This window comes from Dipteris shenzhenensis, chromosome 3 (genome assembly GCF_047967505.1).
Source record: "Dipteris shenzhenensis isolate YYH24624 ecotype China chromosome 3, Dip_SZ_1.0, whole genome shotgun sequence".
NCBI classification, from domain to species: domain Eukaryota; kingdom Viridiplantae; phylum Streptophyta; class Polypodiopsida; order Gleicheniales; family Dipteridaceae; genus Dipteris; species Dipteris shenzhenensis.
Window position 1 is genome coordinate 54,605,896 of NC_141598.1, and position 14,803 is coordinate 54,620,698.

The window sequence follows — 14,803 nt, forward strand, 5'->3', positions numbered from 1 at the left end:
AGAAGGAGGCGATTTGTTGGGATATGTGTGATCAAGGGCTACGTACGAGATGTGCCATTGATTTAGGCCACCCTCTCTCTCATTCTATAAAAGAGAGGACTTCCTCTCAACTCAATGGAATATTTTGCCATTTGGTTCCCACACTCTCTTCCATGATGTCCTCCTTCACTCCCACTTTCCAACATTTGGTATCAAAGCTAAACCATGCATTGAGCCCTCCAAATTACTTTGTTTTTTTACTCTTCAGTTTTGGGCATTTTTTATTGTTTAATGCTTGATGCAAGCTTGGAGATGACTTATTGACAGAAAATTATTGGTTAATAATGCCTAGCTCTTGTTCATCTTCCAATGCTTCATATGTGAAGGCAAAGAAGAAGAAACAAGCATCTAGATATGTCAATAGGAAGGTAACAAAACTTGTGAGGGAAAAATCACATAAACCATATTATTATTTTGATGCAAAAAGTTTAGGATTTTCTGATTTTATGGCTTGCAATATGCACTTGTATGGTTGAGACTCATAAGCCATTTGTAAGAGAGTAGACACTGCCTAAACATAAAGGTAAGACCCTCTCATGGCCACCTTTAAGATAGACAAGTTCAATGGCCAAGGTTTTCATACTTGGCAAATGAAAATCAAATTTGTGCTTATGAAAGAGAATTTGTGGGACTTGGTCAAGTCAAGGAATCAATCATCTCAAGAAGGTGAATCCACCACAACCAAAGGTAAAGGGAAGGCAAGTGACTCTTCTTCAACTATACCTACAAATGCTAAAAGGCTAGAGAAATCTTATGCAATTATTGCATTAGGTTTGGGAGATGATTATGCGCATCATATTTTAAATTTGGAATCCCCTTTTGAGGCCTCGCATAAGTTAGATGTGTTACTTGGTGCTAGCTCTCATACTTCTAAGTTGAATTTGAAAATTAAGTTCTTTGAACTTAAGATGGATGGAGACAATTTTGCAGCTCATGTTTTTAATAATTTGAGGAGTCTTGTGACACAATTGGCCTCAATCAACTCTCCAGTTACTGAAGAAGATGATATGGCTATGCTCTTGAAGAGTATGCCTCAAGAATATGATTATGTTTTGACTACCTTGAAGAATCTTCCCCAACCCACACTAGAGGGCATCATCAGTGCTCCACAAGAGGAAGAGAGAAAGAATACTTCAAGAATGGGTGAAGTGCACACACAAGCACTTGCAATAAAGTTTTCATTAAAGAGTAAGTACAAGACATGCAAGCCCAATCATCTTGAAAAAGATTGCTACAAGATCCACCATCCTTGCACTTATTGTGGCAAGAACAATCATTTAGAGAAGCTTTGCAATGAGAAGAAGAAAAACATGGCAAATCTAGTTGAAGAGAGAACTCCATCAACAAATGAAGAATCAAACTTTGTGGTAGAAGATAAAGACTATGCCTTTTGAGCACTTTGTCTTTTGAACTTTATTTATCATCACTTGGTCAAATTTTGAGGTTCTCTGCTTGGAATAGTACTCCAAAAAGAATGTTATGTGTTTTGGGTTTTGTGTTTTGTCTTTTGTAAATCACCTCTAGTCACATAGACCATGTGATATGTGTTTGGTCTATCCCTCCCATTTTTGTAAACCTTGACCCTTGGGCACCTTTGCTAGCATGAGATCCTAGCCATAGATTTATCCTTGACCACCATGAGCTGGCATGAGAAACTATGTGACTAGATGTATCCTTGTCATAGCAAGAGGCAAACCCTTGAGGGGGGGTATGTTGGGATATGTGTGATCAAGGGCTTGCTAGGTGCATGTGTGCATCCACTATTAGTCATATGGTTGTGTGTGTGTGTGTGTAGAAGAGTCACACTTAGTGCCATAGACCATGACACAGGTGATGATGTAAAGCAAAGGCCCCCACATGGGGTGGTGCCTATGATTGTGGAGTTCCTATGATTTAGGAGTTACCTCCTTTGATGTAGGAGCGGTGCCATTGATTTAGGCCACCCTCTCTCTCATTCTATAAAAGAGAGGACTTCCTCTCAACTCAATGGAACATTTTGCCATTTGGTTCCCACACTCTCTTCCATGATGTCCTCCTTCACTCCCACTTTCCAACAGTAATCTCTTCTTTAATGACACCTCAAAGTCCCCATGGCACATTTAGAGGTTGTTGGTGTGCCCCCTAATACCTTTTTTAAGTTAATGCAACAACTTATGTTTAACTTCTTTCTTTTTTGCCTTACAATAAATAATTTATATGGAATGTGCACAAAACTAGGACTTCTAAGATGTATATATAATTCTGAGATAATCAGAGATTTTTTGTTTCATCCTTTTCTAAATTTGTTAGAATACAATTTGAAGTTGTATTAGAGTTGTATGTGCAAAGAGAGTACATTAAATGTCTTCTTTTTTGTTATCCTCAAAGCAAATGTGCAAGTCACTGCACAACAGCCCCCCCCCTCTCCCCTCTACCCGCCACCCTCCCCCTCCCCCCTCTCTAGCGCAACCCCCTCTCCCTCTACCTGCCTACTCCCCCCCCCTCTCCCTCCTCTCCTGCGCAACTCCTCGCCTCCCCCCGCTCCAGCGCAACCCCTTCCCCCTCTCCCTCTACCTACCTACGTCCCGCTCTCCTACGCAACTCCCCCCCCCTTCTCCTCCCTACACCCTCTACGTCACCCCCTCTCCCCTTCTTGTACCCGCCCCCTTTCCCCCTCGTCACCCCTCCCTCCCTATCGCTCTACATCCGTCCTCTTCCTCTACCTTGACAACGACACCCCCTCCTCACTCTTTTCCTCTCCATATGACGCATGGGCCTGCATTCGCAGCTCTGCTAAGGAATTCTCTAGTAGCAGATTCCGGGCTCCTATCTTGTTCACCTCGACATCAACACCTTCTCCTCCCTCTTTGCCTCTCCAGACCTCGACATCGACACCCCCTCCTCACTCTTTTCCTCTCCAGACGACGCCATCGTTCATGCCTGCTCGTGCCCCTCGCCACAAGTACAAACCCAAATTACCACGAGATACTCTATTCGTTGACTTTCATAGGGTATAACAAGACCTGAATTATAAGGCCAGTGAGAGAGCAACCAGCATCTCAAGCTTGTCTATTAGAGGCCAAACAAGGTTGGCGATAGTGGGCACCCTTGTTTGACCCCAATAGTGCTCATGATCTCCTCTATCCATCTAACACATGTCCAAACTTCTTGAAACCTTTCCATAGAGTGCCATAACAGTCCATATGATCTCATGGTCATATCCCAACTTTTATAGTCATTTAATAAGGCGAACCCTCGGTACTATATCAGAGGCTTTGTGAAAATCGACAAAGCAAGAATATATTCTCTACCTCCATGCCTTGGCCTCCTCAATGACACTTCGGGTGTGAATATGTGATCCATGATCCCGTGGTCCCATAGAAAACCGACGTACCCCTCTTCCCTAAGCCCCTGCAGCTCTACGAATCAATTGATCTTTGTATCAAGAACTGTTGCATATATCTTAAACATGACATGTTCGATCATCATGGTCCTATAGTTTTCTAGGCTCAATGGATCCCCTACCTTGTTGAATAGGTGCAATGGCATTAGGAGTCTAGGTGTGTGGAAAGCCAAGGCAAACTGCATCATTAGAGAGCTTTGCTAAGATCAAGGCTGGGATTTTTCAGTCCATAGCCCCTAATCATCATTCGTTCAACGAGTAAGAAGCTTCAATACTGCATCCTTAACACTACCCCTAGTGAAAAGAGTGCAGGAGGTAGAATGAGTGAGTGCAAGAGGTCAAGAGCAGGTTGGTGGGCAATGTCATGCATTGTGCATGCATGGACGTGCCAGATCTGGGTGTCTGTGATGAGGGGTGATAAGGATCGCCACTCAAGGAATTTCCCCTTAGATCTCCATCACAACCCAACCTAATCGATAATTTTATATTTTATTCTTTTTAAAAATGAAGAAGAAGAAAGAAACAACTACTGAAGTGCTCGTCACAAGGAAACAAAGATAAACTTAGGTACATATAAGAAAACAAATGCAACACCAACGCAAGCTCAAGGAAACAATTATTATCATTACTTTTTTATTAGTTAGTTTTTATTTGTTTATTTCAAATTGAACATAATGATAAATAATGAAATAAGCAGTGTGATATAAAAATTTAAAATCAAAATATATTAATAGTTACACCCACACATAGTAGATCTAAACTAAATAGGTATCTAAGAGTTTATGAATTCCCAAAATAAAACAAATCGAAGAACTAAAAAGAAAACGAACTATGAAGCTCCCCACTTTTTGATTCTACATTAAAGAATTGTAACCATACCCAAGGTTGAAATTCCCAATATATAACGACTACATTAAGGAATTTCTTCATTAGTTTTTTATGTATTATAGCCCTTCTTGAGAAGTAATAGAATTGAATTACTAAATTGAGAGAAAAGATGAGAGAACCTATAGAATTGTAAAGTAATAACTCCATATTTAGCCATATTCATATGATATTCAACATAAAATACTCCATTTATCATAGATATAAACTTCTAAACCTGCAGAAGATTGGGTAATGCTAAGATCCAAGAAACTACAATAGCTTCCACTAGTTATACAATTAAGCTCATAAAACTCTCGAAGATAAATTCCTGTACCAAAGGAGTTTCGATCTTTGTACATAAAATCTTTAAAGTTTGGAATGTCTGAGACAAACAAGTCATCTATGAATCTCCTAACCTAACTAAGTTTACGAAGAGCGATTGGACAAGTCTCACGAAACTAATCACCTTGTAAACTCAAATTCGTAAGTAAAAAGATAGAAGTTTACTAAGAAAACATATGACAAATATACATCCTGATCATAAAACGATTGTTTCAAAGAGTGGGTCACCAAAAACTCTGTGATTCCACAGTGCCCAATATCGAGCCCAAATAAAGAAAAAACAAGATGATGTCGAGGGGGATGTATAAACAACCAGAAGTATTTGCCAAAAGTAAGGCTTGGAAATCTGACACATAAAGTTTGACCCAATAATGCCAAGAAATCACATGTATGAGAACAACGCCAAAAAAGATGACACTATTTCCCTGGGAGCCAAGCACACACACACTCACAAACTTTGCAAATCTCTTTGCATTTGCAAGCGGTTGCACCTTGACAATCGTTTGCATCTGGCAGAACCTAAGGCAATGGTCACGAGTACTTGTACTCACTTGTTGAAATAAAGAGTCTTTGAGAGTTGAACAAACTATCTAGAAGGAAGTTTTACCAACAAAGGACATCTTACACTTTTGTGCACCTTTTCTTAGATCTTGCTTTCTAGATTTCATCCAACAAAAATCAAAATGCAAGGCTGTTTTCCAACTCTTAAAAAATTGTATCTATCTTTTCCATATCTATACTTGAAACTTGTGAAACAAGGTTTCCCACTCGAGACTTCAAATCTTCCAAGTCTATCTTTGTATAAAGTGTAGTAAATTCAAACAAGAGTGGAGTACACTTCTCTTCTACACTCCAAGAGGCGTTTAAAAACTTGACTGATATAACTCCCACGGAATCATTCAATATGAAACTTAAATGTACCGGAACATCAGCCTCTCTCAATAAATTTCTCCAACGTTCATGAACAGTTGGTAAAATGGCCTTGAAGCAATAACTCAGCCACTTTAAGGCATCAGTTAGAGAAGCCTTACAAGCCACTGCCCTGAATCTAGGCTTTTTAGGATTTCTATAAAACTTTAAGGCTTCTAGTGGGGATCAATAAATGAGGTCCCGTAAATCCCAACTCTATTACAATAGGCTAAATTATGAGCCAATTGATTGCAGTCCCGATTTCAACATACTCATTAATGTCACACCCATTCAGGTTTTTCAAAACACCATATTTGGCATCAAGATGAAATCAGATTTTAGTATGGAGCATTTAAGAAAAGAGACAATGATTACAAGAATCCCAATCATCATACATGTTCACATTTATTCACCCTTTTTTAACAAGCATGCTTTGCATAATGACAATGCACAGATGAGCACATCGCATCCACAGGCCACTGCCCAAAGGCTGTTACAGCCTCAAGAGTCCACAAAAACAAGTTTAATTTCAAAAGCATAAAATGATCAGCCTAACACTGGCACATAGAGTAAGCAATGCTCCTGTGCAATTTAAAGCCCACATCAGCATCAAGGGATGAGACAGTGGTCACAGAGAAAACCACGAGCTCCATAAAAATTGCGAGGTAAAATAGCAGTCCAGATGACAGACAAACCCACAAAATTTCATGACTGATTCTAAAACAACAATTTCCATGAGTTGGAGTAAAGAATGTCATAACAATTTAAAGTAAGCATTCATACTGTTGCTAAAATCAGGGTTTGTATCACAATTAACCTTCAAAGTGCTCCTGTAACATCAGCATACATTAACCACCTGGCAAACTTAGGAGCATATGACTATTGTTATGGTTAGAGCTATCAAAGTTGACCTTGAAATCTGCTTCTACTTCTCCCATACTTCATTTCCAGAAATCTTCCAATGCTCCTCTTTAATACATGGATGTACTCAAAGGTTCCATGTTCCTCATTTTGTACACTGCTACTGAACTCAGGGGCTCTCAGCCAGACAAAGACACAAGATGATTTCCAGGACACTAGATTTCGTTTGCAGAATTTACACCAATACAAACTGGACCTATCATTGAACCATGGGCAAATGCACTCACAATATATGGCAACATGACACCCACATACTCCATGAAGCTACATCACAGGCCTTAGAAACTTAGCCAAGGGCTTCTTTCAACAGACTTGGATACAGCTAGAAAACATTTTAAAGTGTCCCCTTGAACACGCTACCAAGCCACCCCGCAGTATCATCTCTCTCAGTTTTCAAGAGGATTCGACAGCCCAATTGAAAATTTCTTGTATGATGTTACTTTCTGAGGAAGGGAACATCAAAATTCCTCTCGATAAATAAACAATTAACTGCCACATTGTCCTTGCTACATTCAATATCATGACTGCAAAAGAAAGCAACCATCAGATGACATTCTTTAAATAATCTTGGATGTGAAAAATCAAAGCAGGACATCTGAGCTAACATCACCATACCAGTGATCTATATGGAGCACCCCGCATTTTCCCAGATGTAGTATGATCAAAAGCAGAAGCACCTGCTGAGCCTGCTAGTGCAGCTTGCCTTTGATAGAACGTAGCTGCAGCATTTTGCATCTCCGTCCATGATCCTGTGCTTTGTGCACCCATCAAACCACCCATACCAAACACTCCCGCAGCAGCCTTTGCAACACCATACGATGACCAAAATAATTAGAGCCAGGTGGTAAGAAAACAGACTTTACTTATGTATTGTGTTATTTGGAAACTAAGCAACTAGAATCAAAGTTCTCATTAGCAAGACTTTCCTTACCTGTTGTTGCAACAAGAGGAGCTGAATACTAGGATCCAATGCTTGTGCCATGCCAAAACCTGGCAATGCCCCAACTGCTATCAGCTGTTCACTGTAGAAAGCCCATTCCTGTTAGCAGATTCTTTGAAAGTAAAATGCATACATACTTCGATTTGGTTTTCACTTGAAGAGTTAGCACAGAAAAGCATGATTAGATATAAAGAACATGAACACACCCAAGGGAACGTTTGTAAGCACAAGCTCAAAAGGTGAATTATTGAAAAGAAATGTGATGAATTCGATTCCCTGCTTCAATGAGACTCATTTAGCAGAATGGAAATTAGTTGTTCGAGCAAAATCATTGCCTCCATGCAAATGCCTGGGACACACGACTTCAAAATGAGCTACATGTACAAGAGAGGACCCACTACAGGAGGCAGGCAGTCCCATTAATCCATACAAACACAACATTGTATATTACCCCTTGGTGGCCCTGAACAACTCTATGTAACGTGAACCAATGTTGTGTCGATGAAGCTCCATGGCCCTCTGAGCTTCATCTGCTGAAACAAACTCTACAAATGCCTCGCCAGTTGGGCGATCAGTAGGTCCAGTCAGAATGCGAATGCCATTTGGTGCAATTTTATAGCCTTCAAAAAAATCTGTTATGTCTTTGGGCACAGCATTATATGGAAGGCCTCTCATCTTTATGCACACATTCTCCGACAAATCTCCCTGAGCCTGCAGACCAGTTATACCTAGCCCGGCAGCCTGAAGTGCTGCCCAATTCATCCCAGCTAAACCAGAAAGCCCAAAGGCTCCCATCAATCCTGGCATCTAAGCAAAATCACCAGTATGATCTGTTGAGAATCACCTTCTATAAAGAGCTTGTGAATATAAGTAGCAAAAAGGGCAACCCCAAATCAAATCAAATACCAACCTGCCCCACTGATCCATAAGCAGAGAAGCCTCCAAATCCTGAAAATAATCCATACATTCGCTGCTGTACAGCGGTCATCATCTCCCCTTTTGTACTGCGGAAAAGCTCTACATATCGCTGCCCAGAAAGAACACATCATCAGCAGACAAGTGAACAACTGCAATGCCAGATCATAGGAAAACAAGTCTGCAGCAAGTGTAAAGGCCAAGAGTTTCAACCGATCCCATAGGTTCCCTATGTAGTTGCATTGCCCGGGAAGCCGTTTCCTCATCCACAAACTCCACAAAAGCCTAATGCATGAAACTTGAATATTAGAACTATTTCCAACGTTCTATTACACATGACCAAAATGATGCCTCATGTCCTTCACACGCTCCCCCACACTATGCAAGCACATTTATATGTACATGGGAAGTCCAATTTACATCAGTATCCAAAACACATTCATGAGTATCACTTTTTTTCTTAACAGTAAATGCAACTTTTGAAGGAACTGAAAGAAAAAGATATTAGCAAACTTCGCTCCTGTGTTTCATATATTGAGTTATTGCAAGCTAGGCAGCCAACCTCGCCAGTAGGACGACCATCCGCATGAGTGCAAAGATAAACGCCATCAGGTACAGTATCCATGCCTTTGAAAAAAGCTGTGATGTCTGCTGAAGTACAGCTGTAGCATAAACTCATTCGAAATTGTGAGTCACTTCTAAGAGACATTCACGTTTTTCTTGAACACTACAATCTTAGATACAGCTTATTTTCCAAGAACACTTAATCAAAAAGGCACACCTGTAAGGCATGCCTCTCATGCGTATAACACCAGTATAGCGCATATCAGAATTTCCAGAAATTCCAGGTATTCCCGTGTTGGCAATGGTTCCACTTCCAATCCCGTTCGCACTTCCTCGCCCAACCATTCGCAACGCTCCCTAGTTATGGTGTGACCAAGAAATTACAGAGTGGCAGGGGCGAGAGATTTCTCCTAAGGGAGATCATTGCAGTGTTGACCAGTAATTTCAATCACAATAGCTTATGTGAATGACTTTTTAAAATACCTGCATATCCGCTGGATGTCCCTTGAATACCTCTATGTAACGGCTTCCCATATGCTGCCTGAGCACATATACAAAAAGATGGTTTTACATAACAAAGCAATGTGATGAAGTAAGCTCAGCTGTCCATTGCAAAATCGGGCAGATCCTTAAAAATGGTTTTAAAAAGTAATGGAATAGATTATTAAAATCCTTAAAGTGCTTAACCCCCGACCTAATCCTTGAAACAAAAGGAAAAACCCTCAAACATGACCTAGGGGAGTCTCCATACCTCAAGTTACTTACATAAAATTACATGAAAGACCAAAGGCCAATAGGACCACACAAACTCATTGATCTTACAAGCAAGCTTCCTCTATCCAGGTAGGGTTCAAGCTGATCTAACAGCTTCAGAGAAGACGTGGATTTGGCCCTGTATTACGATAATGGTTTAGATCAAAGTAGCTACTTTGAACATCAAGGTAGTGGTATCCTGTAGCATTTTATTCAAACAAGGAAAATACATTGCTTTGAGACGTCTTGTCATCAGTTCAATAGTAAAGAGCGACGTCCTTGAGGTTTTTTGTGTAGAAAAGGGGGTAGGGGCAGATTAGGGGAGGGGGATAGAAGAGCGGACGGGAGAGAGAATGAGGGGAATCAGGAAGGAAAAGGAGGAGTATGAGAGAGAGGAGAAGAGGTAGGAAGGGGGGAGAGAGAGAGAGAGAGAGAGAGAGTAGGCTGCGAGAGGGAGGGAGGGAGGGAGGTAGAGAGAGTAGCTAGTATAAGATGCCTCATCAAAAGTGTTACAAGAGTGGAGGGCTTGGAGAAAGAAAGAAAGAAAGAAAGAAATTTTATTAGAGTCTTCAGAAGACTGATGGGTCTATGAGACTGAAAGAAAACCTGATACAAATCACAGTAAGGGTGGAGCTACTGAAACGAGCATCATCATCCATGCTGAATCCTAAGTCTAATCATACATAATCAAATCAAATACCTCTGGATGTAACAATGAAAATCAAAGGACTGGAGCGAAGCGGAATCCTCCGTATGTCATGTCGCCCTAGCTGGTGCATAGCTGGTGAGGGGACGCTGGTGCCCGTCAAGGGGTGATGTACGTCTCGGTCTCCTCGACGAGGCTCGACGCAAGACCAAAGCCACCGTGACTCCCGTGGGACGTATCCCAGGTCTAAACAATGACGGGAGGTCCCCCACAGTGATCTATGTGTCCCCTCGATGTCTCGTGTGTCGTGCTGCGGTCGTCGGGTCGGGGTCTCTGTCACATCTACGGCTAGAGACTGGACGATCAATGTCACTCGATGAGAAGAACTCTGTGATCCTGTTCTGAGAGGTGTCTGACGATGTGGCCAAGCCCCGTCACCTGAGTTAAGTACTCTCTGTGTCGGACCCCCTCGTGAATGAAGGCCGCGAGGCATCTCTGATCTGGGTAGGCGAGGAATCTGGAAAGGAACCCGGAGCTATCTCTGAAGAGGTAGTGGTAGCGACCTCAGATCTCGTCGTACACTGGGCACCTGAAAATAAAATGCTCCTCCGACTCGACCTCCTGATAGTCGCTCAATATGCATAAGCGATGCTCCCTAGGAATCCCCTCTGCTCTACCACTCTCTATGCGGAGGCGGTGTGATGATACCCGAAACTGTCCGATGGAGATCCGTAGTGAGTGAGGCATATGAAGCTCAGTGTACCCCGGTGGTGTGATGAATCCCTCCTCCGAAATACGAAGATAGTAATCTCTGTAGAAACTCAGCTTCACTGGAAGCTCCCTTGGCTCCAACCAGGTCCTAAAGGTGTGTAGCTGCAGGAGATCCTCACGAATGACTTGGTTGGTGTGTGGCCCGATCGGGATGGTGGGTGGGAGTACCAGAGGGGCATCTAAACTGTACTGAAAAGGAGGTATCCTATCGATGTGGAACCCTAGTCTCACAAACCATCTGTGAGTCCATGCATACCAGCATCGCTCGTCTCCCTCTGCTGCCAACCTCATTAAGGAATCGAGAGCCAACCATGGCAACCTCTGTCTCCCTGATGTGCAGTCCCCATATGATCTAACCTAGTGTAGATATATAATGGTCTGAAAGGCTGCATCTAGCTGGAGTGGAGAAGCACCAAACTCGGCCTGAATGATGTGATGTGGTACAGACAGTTTCCCCCGAATCATCCGTGAGAGCATGAGGATCTGCAGGCGCTCCACCCGTATCCACTCTATCTCTAACATGTCAGGTCCCCAACAAGGGCTGCCATACATACCGGCTGGTCGGACCAAGGAGTCGAAGAGAAGAGCCTTGGAAGCATTGTCTCTCTAGCCGAGCCAGTGAGGCGTATCCCCTGCTCAGTCTGGCCTGCATCGCTAGTCTCATCATGAAGATCGGGCCGGAGAAGATGACCCCCAAGTAAGTGTATGAGGATACGATCTCAACTGGTGACCCACCGAAAGTAAAAGTAAATTGCTTCCGTTGCATGTTTGCTCGAGAGGTGTTAAAGATCATGACCTTGGTCTTGCCAAGGTTGACCTCCAAATTATGGGATAAACAAAAAGCCTGCAGTGCATCCAGGTGTCGCTGGAGCCCCTCAGGTGTGGACGACAAGAGTGTCACATCATCTGCATAAATAAGAATCCTGATGATGATCCCGGCAAGTGAGCAACCGGTCCCTCCGAACGCTCCCATGAAAGTCTCAAGCTCATCGATGTAGAGGCCAAACAGGGTCGGTGATAAGGGACAACCCTGTTTGACTCCTATGGTACTCAAGATCTCATCTATCCAACCTGCGCCTGTCCGAACTCGGCCTAAGACTCTCTCATACAGTGCCATGACTGTCCAGATGATCTCTTGATCAAATCCCAGTGTTTGTAGGCGTGTGATGAGACGAACTCGAGGTACTGTGTCAAAGGCTTTGCGGAAATCCACAAAGCAGCAATATACCCTCTCCTTCCGTGATCTGGCCTCCTCAATGACACTCCTGAGTGTGAGTATGTGATCCATAGTCCCATGGTCTCGCCTCAAACCGGCCTGACCCTCTGCTCTGAGCCCTCTCGTCTCTGCGAACAGGTTGACCGACGCATCCAATACAGCTGCATAGATCTTGGACATCACATGTCCAATCATGATAGTCCTGTAGTAACTCCGGTCGATGGGATCCCCTGCCTTGTGGATGGGGGTGATGGTGTTGAGTGTCCAGGTGCGGGGGAAGCCAAGGCAAACAACATCATTGAATAGCTTTGCTAGGATCGGGGCTAACGTGTCAATCCCATATGCGATAAGCTCCGTGCATAGCCCCTCGTGATCCTTAGCTCGGCCATTGTGCAGTTTCAATGTCGCGTCCTTGACTCCCCCTCTGGTGAACAACGTGCAAGTGGTGGGGTGACATGTGTGTATGAGATCTGGAGTGCTGGTGTGGGACATCATAAAGATGGTGTGCATACATGTGCCAAACTCTCGTGTCGGTGAGAGGTGATGGAGACCTACGCTCAAGGAATCTCCGCCAAAAATCCTTAGAGTTGTTGCTATACAAGATATGCAGCAGCTCCTCATTTCGATGAAGAAATGCCTGCTTCTTCCGACATTTGGTTTCAAGTCGGAGCTGTCGGCGATAAGCCTTGCACTCCGCATCGTACCAATTGTTGCAGGGTACAGAACCAAGAGGTGGTGGTCTAGTGGACCGTGTGGTGTGGGGAAAGATTTGGAGGGCAGCCTCGTGGAGTGTGCGACTAATCAAGGCAGCACGGTCCTCTATGAGTGGTATGTGATCGATGTAGGTTAGGAGTGTTTAGGCATCCAGAGTAGGCCGCTGAGAGGCTGTGATCGAAGTGTATGTCGTGGTAGGTGTCGTGCTTCCTATGTGGTGTGTGTGGTGTGGCTAGGCGTGGGGTGCGATAGTGAAGAATAGGTATGTGTGATCAGCTCCTGGAGGGAGTGGTGCTACGGTGAAGTTGGTGATACATGAAGTGAAGGTAGGAGATCCCATGATGTAATCTACTACACTAGTGCCCCCCCCCCCCCCCCCCCCCCCCCGTGTGGGAAGCAAGTAAAGCCACTTGAGGAGGGCCATAGATCAAGCCCGTTGTAGATGATGAGATCATGCATCCTGCCCAGATCAAGGAGCGAGTGTCCATATCGTGTAACAAGCCGTGTCGGTCCGATGAGGTCCTCGTCATACCTGCTCCGTCTAGGTCCATGTCTGGTAGCATGATAGATTCGTCTCGAAAGTCCAGGAGTGGTGCTTGGCGCGTGCTCGTCCTAGCAAGTCCCCAACAAGGAGAACTTTCCCGCGGGCTGAAATGTCTGGGATATCCTGATGTAAGGGTGCATATGGCGATGTCTCACCCTCCTCTCGTGCCACTCTGGCGAAGCAGGATGTGTCTGGCGGGAAGTAGCATATTGCTATGAAAAGGTCACGGGTGTCTGTGCGTCGGATCCGGATCCACATGAATCGAGAGTGTGCGTCCTTCCTCTCAATGGAGATGGCTCCAGCGAGGGAAGACCTGTACAATACTGTGACCCCGCCTGATCCTCGGACTCCTGTATCCCTCGTCTCATCCCTGAAGGTTGACTCCCATGTGTAGCCACTAACTATCGGTAGTGGACGCTCTAGGCTCTGGTGTGTCTCCGTGTAAAAGACTGTCTCATCCTGTATAAGACTCCGAGAAGTTCCCTGGGTTTGGTGACCATAAGGTACCATTACAGTTCCAAATGGTGCAATCTAGGGTCTCGAAAACCTGAGTCTCATAGGCCCCGTCTCCCTAGGGTGGACGGGTGGGAGCCCGACGGGTGCCGGTCAACAACCTACCATCTCGAACCACAGCCCATTTCCCCTCCTTGCGGGCAACATCTCGCTGCTGTAGAAGAACTCGTCGCTCCTCAATCTGTAGTGGTGTCAAATCCTCGTCCATGGACAGGGTGGGATGCTCTCGTAGAGCGGCTCGGCGTCGAAGTGTCACTACTCGAGCATGTGAATCTCTGAAGCGAATGACTAGGGGCTACTCTCGATTGGGATCTCTCCCAACACACCATGCTCCCTCTATGCCATGGTCGAGGACCCCCATGGTAGTGGTCACAAAGGTGATCGCCTCCTCCATCGGCGTCGTAATGGTGCTGGTGCTGTCTCACGTGATCCCTCAAATCCGGATGTTGAGGGCCTTCGAAGCCCTCTGCTGCTGCTCCTGTATGGCAGCTGAAACGGTTGCCTTTGCGGGCTCCCATTTCGCCACGTCCACCCATCTAGTCGTCTTTGCTATAGCCGACTGTATCGTGGCTATCTGTGCCTCCATCTCTATGACTGGGGTCCCTCCAGGCGTTGCTCTGAGGGTCCCGAGCTCCTCTCGAAGCTGTGATGTCGTGCCTGCGTCCTTGGATAAGGGTGCCCTGCTCGTGTATAGTGCGGGCCTGCTCCTGGGTGTATCAGGCCTGCTCATGGGTGTAATGTGTCAGCTCTACCTGACGGGGAACTGG

At 44.5% G+C, this 14,803-nt stretch overlaps 1 protein-coding gene and 1 pseudogene across 3 annotated transcripts in view; both read right to left on the bottom strand.

Moving 5' to 3' along the window:
• Window positions 1-4,479: 4,479 nt before the first annotated feature.
• Window positions 4,480-6,477, bottom strand: LOC147904014 (uncharacterized; annotated as a pseudogene).
• LOC147904015 (uncharacterized) overlaps window positions 6,299-14,803 on the bottom strand; it is a 48,765-nt gene continuing 40,260 nt past the window's right edge. For 2 of the 3 annotated variants that reach the window (XM_087369923.1, XM_087369938.1), the window contains 9 exons: window positions 9,363-9,420; window positions 9,097-9,236; window positions 8,878-8,977; window positions 8,529-8,600; window positions 8,311-8,427; window positions 7,852-8,207; window positions 7,392-7,482; window positions 7,180-7,261; window positions 6,299-6,984 (listed from right to left, as the gene is read on the bottom strand). In XM_087369923.1, coding sequence (XP_087226049.1) covers window positions 6,854-6,984; window positions 7,180-7,261; window positions 7,392-7,482; window positions 7,852-8,207; window positions 8,311-8,427; window positions 8,529-8,600; window positions 8,878-8,977; window positions 9,097-9,236; window positions 9,363-9,420 — 1,147 coding nt within the window. In that variant the 3' untranslated portion in view covers window positions 6,299-6,853. Of the gene's footprint in view, window positions 6,985-7,075; window positions 7,262-7,391; window positions 7,483-7,851; window positions 8,208-8,310; window positions 8,428-8,528; window positions 8,601-8,877; window positions 8,978-9,096; window positions 9,237-9,362; window positions 9,421-14,803 lie in introns of all 3 variants that reach the window. The other variant, XM_087369932.1, reaches the window with a different exon arrangement.